The 12,854-nt window shown below is 54.6% G+C and overlaps 1 protein-coding gene and 1 long non-coding RNA gene across 7 annotated transcripts in view; both read right to left on the reverse strand.

Moving 5' to 3' along the window:
* Nucleotides 1-3,583: 3,583 nt before the first annotated feature.
* Nucleotides 3,584-5,829, reverse strand: LOC130681503 (uncharacterized). Its single transcript, XR_008994703.1, has 3 exons — nucleotides 5,740-5,829; nucleotides 4,817-4,989; nucleotides 3,584-3,691 (listed from the first exon to the last, which is right to left on the reverse strand). It is a non-coding gene; the product is annotated as an uncharacterized LOC130681503 (long non-coding RNA).
* A 3,661-nt stretch (nucleotides 5,830-9,490) lies between these two features.
* Nucleotides 9,491-12,854, reverse strand: part of CRTC3 (CREB regulated transcription coactivator 3) — an 89,220-nt gene continuing 85,856 nt past the window's right edge. For 4 of the 6 annotated variants that reach the window (XM_057494821.1, XM_036932068.2, XM_036932067.2 and 1 more), the window contains one exon: nucleotides 9,491-12,846. In XM_057494821.1, the coding sequence (XP_057350804.1) occupies nucleotides 12,638-12,846 (209 nt within the window). In that variant the 3' untranslated portion in view covers nucleotides 9,491-12,637. The remainder of the gene's footprint in view (nucleotides 12,847-12,854) is intronic. The other 2 variants (XM_057494822.1, XM_057494823.1) reach the window with 1 other exon arrangement.

Consider the following 12,854-nt stretch of genomic DNA (forward strand, 5'->3'; position numbering starts at 1 on the left):
TAAATCTTCATGTCTTAAATTTGGCAATGACACCAAAAACATGAGGAACAAAAGATAAATACAGTAAGCTGGACTTCATCAAAATTGAAAACTTTTGGGCACCCAAAATACATTATCAAGGAAGTAAAAATGCAACCTACTGAATGGAAGAAAGTATTTGAAAATCATATATATCTGATAAGGGTTCAATATCTGAAAAAGGTTTAAACTTTTTAACACTTAGCAACAAAAAAAAGACCCAATTTAAACATGAGCAGAGGAACTGAATGAACATTTCTCCAATAAAGATATGCAGATGGCCAGTTAAAAAAAAAAGTTTGCAGTAGTGGCAAGAGAATCCCACACAAGGTGACGTGCGAGAGAGCGACAGGTGAGGAGGGCCTATTTTTGATTAGGTGGTCAGGGAGCCTGTCTGAGCAGGTGACATTTGAGCTGAGATCTGAAAGATGAGAAGGAAGTAGCCACGCAAAGATCTGGGTAAGGAGACCTCCAGGCAGAGGGAGCAGGAAATAGGAAGGATGAGCTTGGGGCTGACAGGCAGCTGGAAAGCTGGCATGTCTGGAGTTGAGAGTAAATGGGTAAAGGATGTGGGGAGATGGGGAGGGAGGGAGGGGCCTTGTGCCAGGCCTTGCATTTTACTGTAAGGGTGGGGCAGCCATCAGAGGGTTTTGAACAGGAAGTGATACTGTCCTGTGACAGCCAGCCTCCGGAGCGTCCCCCAGCGGTCCTCGCCCCCTGCATTCACACACTGGGTAGCCCGTCCCACTCAGCACGCGGCTGACCTGTGGCTACTGCGGAAATGACAGCGTGTGACTTTCAAGGCTAGGTGCTAAAAGACACCGTGACCTTGCCCTGCTCTCTTCTGCCACTCCCTCTGCGGAAGGCGGTCCCCACGCCGTGAGGTCGTTCAGGCAGCCCTGCGGCGAGGGCCCCGGTGAGGCACTGAGGCCTCCTGCCAACAGCCTGTGGAAGCAGATCTTCCAGCCCTGGTCAAGCCTTCAAATGGTGGCGGCTCCAACGGCATGGTGACTACAACTCCGTGAAAGATCCGGAGCTCCCAGCTCAGCAGCTCCCGAATCCTGCCCCATAAGTGTGTGAGATCATCCGGGTCTGTTGTTCTAAGCTACCGAGTTTTGGGGTGATTTGCTACCTCTGTCCCTGTTCACAGCTGGTGCCTGTTTGGCTTGGCAGATGCCCAGGCTTTAGTAGCTGTTAGGTGTTTTGACTATCAGCCCGGAGTAGGAGTGATGACATAGTGAGATGAGACCAAATGGTGGAGGCAGAGAGAAAGCAGCACCCCAGGGACAGCTGAGTCACTCGTGCCCTCTGGAGGAGGACAGAGCAAAGATTTGCAGCCCAGCTTGACAGTAGTCTCGGCCCTTCCTGGTTCCAGGCTGTTCTGGGTTGCCAAGTTTGTGTGTCTGCACTGTGAGTGCCCCAGGACGCAGGGTGACGCGCGTGGGCTCTCTTCTTCGTTCCACCGGGAGCAGTTCTGAACCTGATGGCGGCCCTGGGCTGTGGTCCTGGCTCCCTCTCTGGGGCTGGGCGCTGGGCACAGGGCACTGCAGCAGGGGAGCCCCTTCATCCTGCCCCCTGTGTGTGGGCATGGCCACATCCTCCCCTCACATCAGCCTCCCCAGGTGGGGTAGGGGCTGCAGGAAGAGAATCCTCTTTTTCATCCCTTCCAGTAGCAGGGGCTGGATGACACGGATTCACGGTTCTGAGCTCTGCTCCTTTTCTGATCTGGCTGTGCCTCAGAGTTTGGGTGGATTTCAAGGACAGTTTAATGGGATGTAAGAATAGGAAGTGGTGAAATTTCAGCTCACTCTGAAAATCAGACACATAACATTTCCCCCCATATTGGCATTAATTGTAAAAATATGTTAAATAGAAAACATTCAAACCATATACAAATATAAAACTGAACTCCCCTTTCTTTCCCACTGATTATTTAGATCACCTGAACAAGCAGTTCTGTGAGGAGCCTACCTGTTCACATAACCTTGTGCAGTGCACCAGGTGTTTGCCAAGAATAGATGCCTCGAAGTTTATCTGCACGTTTTACCTGTTGACGGATCCTTCCAGTGGCCCTTCAAAAGACTGTCCCCCAGGTAAGGCCCAGAGCATTCAGAGAACTACTTCCCTGCTGCCAACACTGTATAGTATCAGTGTTTAAATTTGTATTTCTCTGGTCCCTACTGAGCATAAATGTCATTTCTCAACTACTGGCCATTTGAATTTCGTCTATGAATTGCTTGCTCTTGTCCTTCGAACATTTATATATTAAAATATAAAGCTAATCCTCTGAAGTGAAGGGATTCTTTGTATCTTAGGGTCATTATGCAGGCTGCACTTGTGTCTGTCATTTATTTGTCTTGTATTTTTGATATGGTTTCCAGCCCTACAGAAGCTTTACATTTTTATGAGGTCAAGTCTGTCCATTTTTCTCCTTTAGGGCTTCTAGATTTTGCATCTCACTTAGGAAGGTTTTCCCCACTCCAAGAATATAAAATACATGTTATCATATTTTCTTCCAGTACCTTAATAATTCGGTTTGATAGCTGGTGTCAAACTGTCCTCCAGAAAGGTTTTTTACCAATTTACATCCCATCGGCAATGCATGGGAGCCCTACTTCCCCACCCGCTCCCCAGCCCTGAGCATCCGCAATCTTCTCAAATCTTTGCTTATAATAGTGAGCCACGTGTACCCCATTTTAATTAGCATTTCTTTAATTATGAGTGAGATCCAGAATCTTTTCATATGGTATTAGCTATTAGTCATTTGTTATTTCATTCTCTGTGAATTGCCTGAGCCTATCTGGGCCCGGGGTTTTTCCACTGGCCACCTGTCTTTGTCTTAATGATAAGGGGCTCATTGAGGAAATGAGCCCTGTGTCCCGCCCCTGAGCGGTAAATAAGTCCCCCAGGTTTATTGCTATCTCTGTTGTCTGCAAGCAGCACCTGTTGCTGAGGCTTGGTGTAGTGGGAGGGGGAGCAGCAAGCCCTCACCACACCCAGAAGGTCACCTTGTCAGCTGCCCGGGGCGCCCCTGCACGTGGCACACCCCTGGGCCAGCCCTTCCCTTTAGGATGTCCTCTTCTGAACATTCGTGTTTAAGATTTTTCCCTCCAGCTCCACGTCATTTATTTGCTTTTCACTTTCCAACATCCCTTATTCCTCATAATTTCCGATAATGAGGACATCCCTTTGCACTTTCTAACCCTATGATAGATGATTTTAAATACATATTTTTTTGGTCATGGTCCGAGGGCTGGGTGGGAATAGAGAGGTTGTAACAGTCCCTTATTACCATTCATTTCAGCTGCAATTCTTACATAATCACGTAACTGATTTCTCATATTTCTTGCGGTTTTAAATTTGATTTTTCTCCAAGCTTGCAGACCTAGGATCATGTCATCTGCAAATAATGATCATTTTACCAAAGACATGTTAGCAAGCTTGCATTGCTGAGCCCACTCTCATTCACACAAGCTAAGTGACAGGGCGGGCAGCTTTGAATTGGAAAAAAAAATAAAAATCACACCTGTAGACCAGAGGCTGCTGGTCCGCTGGTCCTGGGCTGGGGGCAGAAAGGTTTCCGCAAAGTGGCTGAAGAACAGCAGGAGGCGCCCTTTGCAGCAACAGCCGCGCCTCCCAAGGTCTCAGGTGTGGCTTCCTGGGCCGTCGCTTACTTGTATTAATATTGGTAATCAGTAGATGTAATCATAACGTTCACGGATCGGTCAGGGGCCTCTCGCAGGTGTCCAGAGCCACCCCCCCCCCACCATCCTCCTGCTGGAAGTGCTGGGGGCCCGCCCATCCTTCCCCTGGGCCCCCCCTCCGTTCTTGCCTCTCCCTATTCGCTTTCAAAGTCTCCAGTCGCTCGGCTCCCGACCCTCCTCCGTCCCTACCTGTTTGTGAGCCTCTCCCCAGGCGCCACTGAACATCAGCCTCACCAAATGGTCCTGACGAACAGGATTCGGGGTCAAACAAGGTTGAGAAATGCGGATTCCCTCTTGAAAATGGGCTGGCACTGTAAAGCCTCCAGGGGTTTAGTGCCGACCCCACCTGGTCACTGTGTTTAAGCCGCCAGTGCCCCTGACCTGTGGAGCACAGGCTGGGCGCCCCTCGCTGGCCCCCTTTCTACAGAGCGTGTTTGCCAGGCCCACCATGGGGTGCACTGGCTCCCAGGGCCCTGGGTGGGCCGGGACTAAGCAGCACCGTGCAGTGGGGCGGGGGTGGGGGGCTGTCACAGGTGTTCCCCACAGCTAGGCCGGGGCGTCTGTCTCCAGGGAGATCCCCAGCTCCCAGTGCCACCGTCTGATGGGCAGGAGAGAGGCAGAGGTGGCAGCCAGAGCCCCCAGGCTGAGAGGGACAGAGCTGTGCCCCAGGCTACGCCCAGGAAGTTGGGTCTTGGCAAGCTGGAGGGCTGCAAAGCTGAAGTGACCCCTCCTCTGGGAATTCATGAGACAGTAAGTGGGCAGCACACAGACTCCGAGGAGCCACTCCACAGCCGGGCTCCAGATGGCAGAATAGTGGCCACTCAGGGGCCTCGGCCGGTGCCTTCTCTCCAGGGCACTACCATGATTAGGGCTCAGTTTCAATGACCCCCAAGACTTTCTCTGCCCCATTTGAGCTTCAAATTCCTGGGAGAGCACATGTGATTGACTGAGTGGATCAAGCAGCATCGCCAGCGGACAGGGGCTGGGTCTGCACGGGCCCCAGCAGCCTGGGAAGCCTGCCCATCTGTACACAGGGCCTGCTGCGGGGAAGCGAGGGCCTTGCAGAAAACAACGAAGGACGAGTCAGTACTTACAAGGCCAGGCTTGGAGTACGTGGAGAATAAGCATCATCTGAGGTTAGTCCTGAGGCTTATGAGCTGGAGAAGCTGGTGTGCTGAGATCTGAGGATGGCCGCTGGGCCCTGGCCAGGCTGGTCAGCCACATCAGCTCCTTCTAGGGGAAGTGCGGAGGCTCAGATGGGAACCCTCTGTGTTGAGAAAACTGCATTCAGTGCCCTTTCAGAATACGGGTGTGCCCTTCTCAACGAGTCCTTACTGTGTCTCTGAGGGCCAGCAATAAAATCCCATTTAATAGAGAGAGTAACGGCAAAGCTAATAGCCCCCATTCACGAAATGCTTACCAGGGGTGGGCACAACGCCACGAGGTGGGCATGATCGTCTGATTTTATAGATAAGGAAGCTGAAGCACAGGGAAGCCACAGGCTCGCCCCAGCTTCACAGGCGGGAAGGGTAGAGCCCAGGTCTGAACCCAGGTGTCTCTAACTCCAGAGCCCATGCCCTTGGCCCCTAGGCAGCACAGCCTCGTCTCATTCCTGTACACATAAGTGCCTGTGACCGTACGTCCGTCTGCCCCACCTGGCTGCCCGCCTGTTTATACTTGTTCTCCCGGCACAATTATCGCCTCCTTTCACCCTCACAAAGCGTCCTGGTTTGGATGATACATTTTAAGGGAAAGAGGCTAGGGGGGAACCTAGATGGTCATGGCAGGATGCTGGTGAGCACGGGTGGGAACACCCGGTCTGCAGCTGCCCCTCGCTGCCCAGAATTCTGGCTCTCAGTGCCCATTCTCCTGGGGCGGGTCTCCGTTATGTTAGTGAGATGGGCCTCATGCCCCCGGGCCCCTTGGGCACTGTGCAGAGCAGCCTCCTGGGGATTCCGTCACTCCGAGGCTCCTTGTTTCTGCTGTCCCTGCTCCTAGCCCCCAAGCACGCACTTACCAGAGTCCCTGTTTCCATGCACCAGCCTAGCTGGGAAAGAGGCCACTGTGCTCCCCGGTGCTCCCTAAGGGCAGCTGTGCTCTGAGTTTCTGCAGAAAACTCTCCCCAGTGGAGGGTGCCGGAACTTAGGGCTTTCGAACCTTCTTGTCAGAGTTTGCAGGTGGGTCCCGGGAGCACAGGCTTGGGCCCTACAGAATGGCCCGTCCTGGAAAGGGTGTAGATGGGAAGGACAGAAAGGATGACACTGGGTGCCATTTAACTGGGCACTGGGAAGTCAGCATTGAGTCAGACACAATCCTTGCCTCAGGACCAGCGGGAGGGCAGGCGCTACAAAACCAGTCCTATGGCTAACGAAGTAAAACTGTGGGGACAAAATGCAACTCTCGCACAGAAGAGGAGACAAGCCGAGAAGGTGTCTGGGTCATTGGTTGCCCGACAAATGAGCCCGTAACTCGAAGGCCCCCTGCTAGACGCGCTGGCCGCTGGCTCCTGGGTCTTCCGTGCCGACTGGGCGGCCCTGCCAGTCTTGGCCAGGCCTGGCTAGAGCTGCTCCGGGACGCAGGCCTGGTTGGCGTCTGCCTTGGCTCATTCTTCCGGAAGCGGTGGGCTGTGTCAGGGAAGCTGCTCGTGGTGACGGCCAAGGCCCCAGAGGGCAAAAGTGCCTCCGACCCACCGCGTCCAGGCTGTGCTGTAGGTCTCGCGGCCACGCGCCACCACCAGGGCAAGTCATGCAGCAGAGCCCAGGCAGAGGGGCCTGGGGGCATTCAACCCCACAGCTCGCGGGGAGGGTCGTAAATATCTGCCAGACAATAATCCAAACCTCACGGGAGGCTTCCCAGGGTCGGTGTCATCTGACCTTGGCCTTGAAGGAGGAATTGGGTTTTTCCAAGTGAAGATGGGACAGGGCGCTGCTGTCAAAGGAACGACATGTGGGGGTGGGGGTGCTGTGAGGAAGCAGTGGGGCCTGGTCACAGGCTCCCTGAGCTAGAGGCCTGGCATGCCCTGGAACACAGTTCTCCCCCGGCCCCTCCACTCATCATTTTCTTTATTTCCAAATTCCAGAACTTCAACTATGTGTCACCAAACACAATTTCAGGACTCAGCTTTCAGCAAGATGCCGCACAGGGAGAGTGACACTTATCCCTGCACTGGGGCTTACCCTGGCCTCACTGGGCATAAACCAGCCCATTCCATAGTCCGCCCACCGCATTTCGGAGTCAGTGTTTCCAGCCTTGTGGCACCACAGCCACATCCCCAGCGGGCACCAACACAGCCCTCCTCGGACAGACACCCCGATGACAGGGCCAAGTGGCCACGAGGTGAATGGAAATAAAAGGCTCAGGAATGGAGGCTAGGGAAACCCATTCTGGAAGGGGCGGCGTGAGTGGGGGGACGGTGTGCACATGGGGCGGGGGCCACACGACGGCGGGAAGGACGGCTGCAGCAAGGCTGCTGATACACAGTGAAAATAAGAACTCACAGCCCTGGGAGCGGACGGCGAGAGGAAGGGCGTGAGCTGCCCAGAGATGCCATCTACAGCTGAAACACGTTTGAAGATGGAAGTCAGCCTCTCTTTCCTTTTGGAGAAACGATTTAGAACTGCAAGAAGCACAATTATTTGCACCTTGGCAATTTCTTTAGGTACATTTAGGTTTCCCTTTGTTCTGTTAAAGGTAAATATTTTTTCCAAAAAAAAGCAAGTACTGTGTGAGCCCTTTTTTGGTGAAAATTTCCACCCATCTACGTGCGCTTTCCTCTGAGTATGTGCCCAGAAGTACATCCCGTGGATGGCCCTGCGGATGCTCGCTGTTCCGGATCACTCAGACATTTTCTTTGTCCTCTTCAGCGTTACCTGAGTTCTTATAATGAGCCCGCGCTATTATAAAACAAAAAGCCTTTAAAAATATTAAACTATATTTCTGGAAAAGAGAAAACCCTGAACTGCGCTCCTGGGCCAGGCTGCTCACGGGCGCCTCCGCCCCGCTCAGGGTGGCCAGCGGTAGGGGCCCAGGGGGCTGCCTGCTCGCCCGGAGCCCCCCGCCTGGGGACGTGGCTCACCCCAGTGCCATCGGCCAGGGGTGGGGCTGGCGACCTGGCCTGAGCTCCACGCCCAGCCAGCGCCTGAGCCTCGCTGGCCTTCCTCAGCTGCGACCCCGAGAAGCCCTCCTCCCCCTGCCTTACATTTGGGGTGCTGTGAGGGCCACACGACACACAGCGTCTGATCGTCCACAGCTGGGAGGTCGCCACAGAGACTCATTAGCACACTGGGCCATCACGGGACTCAATTCGACCCACCACCACCAACCCAACCTAAAGGCGAAACCTGACAGGGTCAGGGGCTCTCTGGCCGGTTCCGGTCCTGACAGCCACGTCTATGGTCTTGGCTCCATCTAGTGTCCACACTGGGCACGGTCACATACAACCGGCTTACTGGAGCACCGCAATTTCCTCACTTGCAAAGGGTACATGCAATGCTCATTAGGCAACAGGACCTAAATAAGATAAACTTAATACATTCCTTCCTGCACTGGGCTTATGCATTTCAAAGTAAGTACTATACAAATTCAGTGCTTCTAAAGATTTCTGCTTCCTGTCTTTGAAAAAGGACAGTATATTCATGCAACAAATAATACTGACAATTGACATTTACCGAGTGTTTGGTATGTGCCGGCCATAACTAAGTGCTTTAATTGTCTGAGTTCATTTCAACCTCTTCAATGCTATAAAATGGGTGTGTGTGGGGGGGTTACTGTCGTACTTTATAGGTAAGAACGCTGAGGCTAAAGCTAGAATTGGGCACTTTGCTAACTTCTGAGGGGAAGTGGAGGCTGCCTGGTGGGGGTGGGCATGAGAGGGGAGCCAGACAGGAAGCTGCTAGGTCGAAGGGCAGGGAAGGAGCAGAGCTGAGGAAAGGGCTGCCTCCTTGGGTCTGTTTTGGCGAGGAGGAGATGAGGCACAGCCGTGCACTGACGGGGAAGAGCTGCGCAGCGATGCAGGTCGGGAGGAGAGGAGGGGTCTGGAGTGCCCCCTGGGGGTGCTGGCTGTCTCTGGTGGGCTCCCCGCAGGGTAAGGCCCAGGGCCAGGGGCCAGGGAGTGGACTAGGGCGGCTAATAAAGGGAAGCTGGCAGAGGACAGGCAGGCTGAGAGAAAGGATGCAGGGTAGAGTTCTCGGTGGGGTCAAAGGACAGTGCGTGTGTGGACCAGAGCAGAAACAGTGGCTCAGGAAGTCAGGGTCAGAGAAGGGATTTCTGAGTAAGATTTCAGAGGAGTCGCCTTTATGACAAGCCTTGGGTGTGGCTGAGGAAGTGGGTCTGAGGGCAGCGTGAGGCTCTTCGCTGTTGGGGAGGCTGTTCCCGTGGACCCGCTGGGCATGGGAGAGGACGGGGGCTTGGAGGTGTGGAAACAGAGACAAAGTCCTCGGTGAGGTGGGGGCCAGGGCTAAAGGCCAGTGCCTGACAGTGGGGCATCGTGCGAGGAGCGTCAGAGGCCTGAACCTCAGGAGGGAGGGGCCTCAGGGGAGGGTCTGCAAGGGGTGCTACCAGGGCACCCACTGTCCTTGGTGACCATGCCTCCAAAGGAACGACGTGCCCCACTTCCTCCTGCACTGCTTGAGGAGTGGGCACAACAGCGCAACCAGCAAGAACACGCGATGGGCAGGCCCAGAAACCCCCCACCACAGGCTGCGCCACGCGGGGGGCGGCAAGAAAGGCTTTCCCCCCCATCTCACCAGAGGCTGAAGGAAAACACCAAATGCAGGTGCAACCTTATTGTGCTGCTTTTAATTATGAAAGATGTAAAATGATGCATTATAAAACTTGGAAGCTACTTTATACAAATTTCAATCTTTAAATATTGTTTAACGAGGGACCTGGAAGTTAGGACACTGGCAGGAAGTCTGATAATTGCCATGATGTTTCCATCAGGAAGCAATGGAACCACCTGGGCATAAATCAGAAGAGCTGACAACAACTCAGAATCGGAAATGTCTTCAAATATGTGAATGGACTGGAATACACGCATTTCAGCTCAGGTAATATACAGTAGACTCAGGAGAAATAAAACAGGACAAAGGAGAAGTTGCTTCTTGACATGATCAAAAAAATTTTCTCCTAACACCATCTGTCCTTAAAACCACAACCGTACAGAAAGAAAAATGGAAAAGGCTTTTAGTTCTATGCTGTTTAACTGCTAGTAAATGAGAGTGGTACAGTCAAACGATTTCTTGTGAGGAAACTGAATATTGAGACTTAGTTTATTCTGAAGAATGCAGCCCCTCAGCTGCCAAGGACCAAGCCGGGTCTGCTGCAAAGGCAGCAATGAATGCAGACTTACCTGCCCAAGGTCAGAGCAACACCTGTCTGTGGGTGTCCTTGACGCCAGCTAAGCAAAGTGGGTGGGTTATATAATGCCCAAAACCTTTCACAGGAAAAGATCAGACTAATGGACCTAAGGATAAACTGACTTCAGTGCTAAACCTACTGTCACCACTATACTTCCCCAAACAGGCCACCTTCCTGGGAGCCTCTGCCTCGGTGGGTCACCTGGAGAATGCCCTGGGGTGGCCCCCATGGTGGTGCAGGCCTCCAGATGTAAGGCAGGGCTGCTGCGCCCATGAGGCGTGGGGCCCGACACTGATGACCCCCACGGGGAAGGCCCTGTGCCAACACTGGATTATGCTGGGACCTTTGCTCTTCAAAAAAAAATCCCCCTAGCATCAGCACCACCTGCTGTCTCAACGGCCAGAGCAGATCTGGGGCCTTGGCCAGAGGAAAGGCCGCAGGGAGCGGGCTCCTTTGGGCCCGCGCGCTGCTGTGTGCATGCCAAGGAAAGGCCCCGTGGCTACCCAGCAAGTCGCCCCCTCTGAGCTCTCAGGTGTAAAGGGGTATGAGGTGAACTGGGAGTAAGGCTCGCAGGGGAGGCCGACCGCCCCCTCCTGAGCCAGAGCTCGGGCCAGCAGGTCTCTGGCGGATCTCCTAATTCTACAGCGGGATTTGGGGCTGAGGAGCAGCAGGAACACTTGGGTCCCACAGAGGCGGCTGAGTGGTGCACAGCGGGCTTATTGGACAGCTTGAAGGTCAGGCGGCCCTCTGAGGACCAGGGAGGCAGGAAGGGCTGGAGACGTTAATGCCCAGGATCCTGCACAGACCCTTCCTGCTGTAAAGGCATAGGCAGCTTCAGGCCCTCACGGCACAACCTTGCGTCTTGGGTGGGAGAAATCTAGGGCTCTTTGGCGACACGCCCAGGTCTACCCAGGAGGAGGACGGCATCTTTCTTTCTCCTTTGTGTTCTTGCTGTCCCCACCCTGCCCTCCCATGCCCGCATTCCACCCCACTGGGCAGACCCCTCCCAGAGGTGCCCCCTCGCCCCCAACCCACCAGTCGGCCTCTGGTCAGAGCCCGAGTAGGAGGAGACAGGTGGGGACAAGTCTGTGTGTGTCCTGTAAGGTCCTGAGGACTACTGGCGGCTTCATGGGTTCGGCCTTCATTTTTTGGTAGACTACTTCTCCAACCTCAAGGAACGAATCCCTCTTTAAGGCAATTTGGAGGAAAACATGGATCTGAGAGGGAAGGTTTTTTGAGGCCTGGCCGGGATCCCTGGGGTTCCTGCCCGTGGGGGGGCCTGTTTGCTCAGCTGTCCCAGAGGCGCTCGGCAGACAGTCTCCGCAGATCTACTATGGAGCACGGCCGGCGATCTGACTGTGGATTGGGCCACCAGCTGCTAACAAACAGCATGGTAAAGTGCGCGCTTAACCACGGGCGCGAGCGTTAGAAAAGCTGAAGCTCTGAGAAGGTCTGGCGAGAAGCAGGGAGAGCTGAAGGGGAGACTGCCTTCCGGCAAGGCAGGTCATCCGCTCACCCACAGCTGCATCGGCACGCAGCTATGTGGCCCTACTCGGTGCCAGTACTTGCTAGGTGTGGGGTCCATCGCTGGGTAAGGCACAGACCTGCCCTCCAGGAGCCTGTGGTCTGGTGGTGTGAGAGGAACATGCACGCTCCTCGGAGAGGCAGCGTCCCTCCGCTGCCCAGCTGCCGGACGGGTCTGATTCAGACCCCCAGCTGCCCCCTCCAGCTGGTCTTCCGGAGGGGGGCCCTGCACTTGTCTGGAGCTCCTCGGGAGGGCATCATGTGTCTGCGAGATGCCAATGGCTGCCCCTCCCGGCTTCCCTGGCCACCAAGGAAAAGCGCTGCTCTCCTGAGGCTCATCCATTACCAGGAATTTCTTTCAGTGACTGAGTAAGTCTTCCTTTCTCTCTTGTCCGTAGGAAAAGGTGCCCTGAAGCAGCAGAAAAGAGGTTACAAACTGGCAGGAAACAAATCAGCATTCAGTTTGTTTAAATCGGGTCTGTTCTCGGACTCTTTTTCGTATTAGAATGAAGGCATCTGAGTGAGCCACAGCTGCCCGGCTGGTGGGGGGCCAGAGGAGGCACTGTGGTGCTGGGGTGCCGTGGGGCGGAGCCGGGCCAGCTCCCAGAGGCCTGTGCCAACTGCCTCCCACTCTGGGCCCTCCTTTCAGGGCTGACTGAGACCAGTGGTTCTGACGGTTGCCGGGGCCTCCCCTTATGTGATATTTCCTACTCTCACACATTGACCGACTGGCTAGATGGCCCATAAAAGGCTGCAATGGCCACAGTGATGGCCAGTCCACTGGAAGCTCCAAAGCTGCCTGCCTTGAGCAGCATCACCTGGGCTGCAGGCCCGAGCGGCAGTGCGTAGCTCTGCGGCCTGGCATAAGCCACGGTGTGCGACGGGACCTCATCTGGGAGCTGGGAGCCGTGCAGTCGGTTCCTTCCATGTCAGAAGCCCGAGATAACTAAAGCCCAGGGCACAGCTGGCTCCATCCTATTCCATTCTACCCAAGCTGTTCCGGAAATAAAGGCTGCTGTCCCATTCCACTGTGTTCACAGCCGGTCAGCTCGAAACGTGTCTTCAACAGAGGGGTCGAGCAGGCCCATGCCGGAGTCACTTAACATGCTGAGCCCATGCAGGCTCAGGGGCTCGATCTGGAGCTCCTCTTCCAGGGGGAACGGGGTGTCCACGCTCAGGCTGGCCTCGGGCATGCCCGCCAGTGCGCTGCTGAGGTCTTTGAACAAGCTGGGAGTCGAGTCTTCTGGAAGG

Source organism: Manis pentadactyla, chromosome 18 (genome assembly GCF_030020395.1).
Source record: "Manis pentadactyla isolate mManPen7 chromosome 18, mManPen7.hap1, whole genome shotgun sequence".
NCBI lineage: Eukaryota > Metazoa > Chordata > Mammalia > Pholidota > Manidae > Manis > Manis pentadactyla.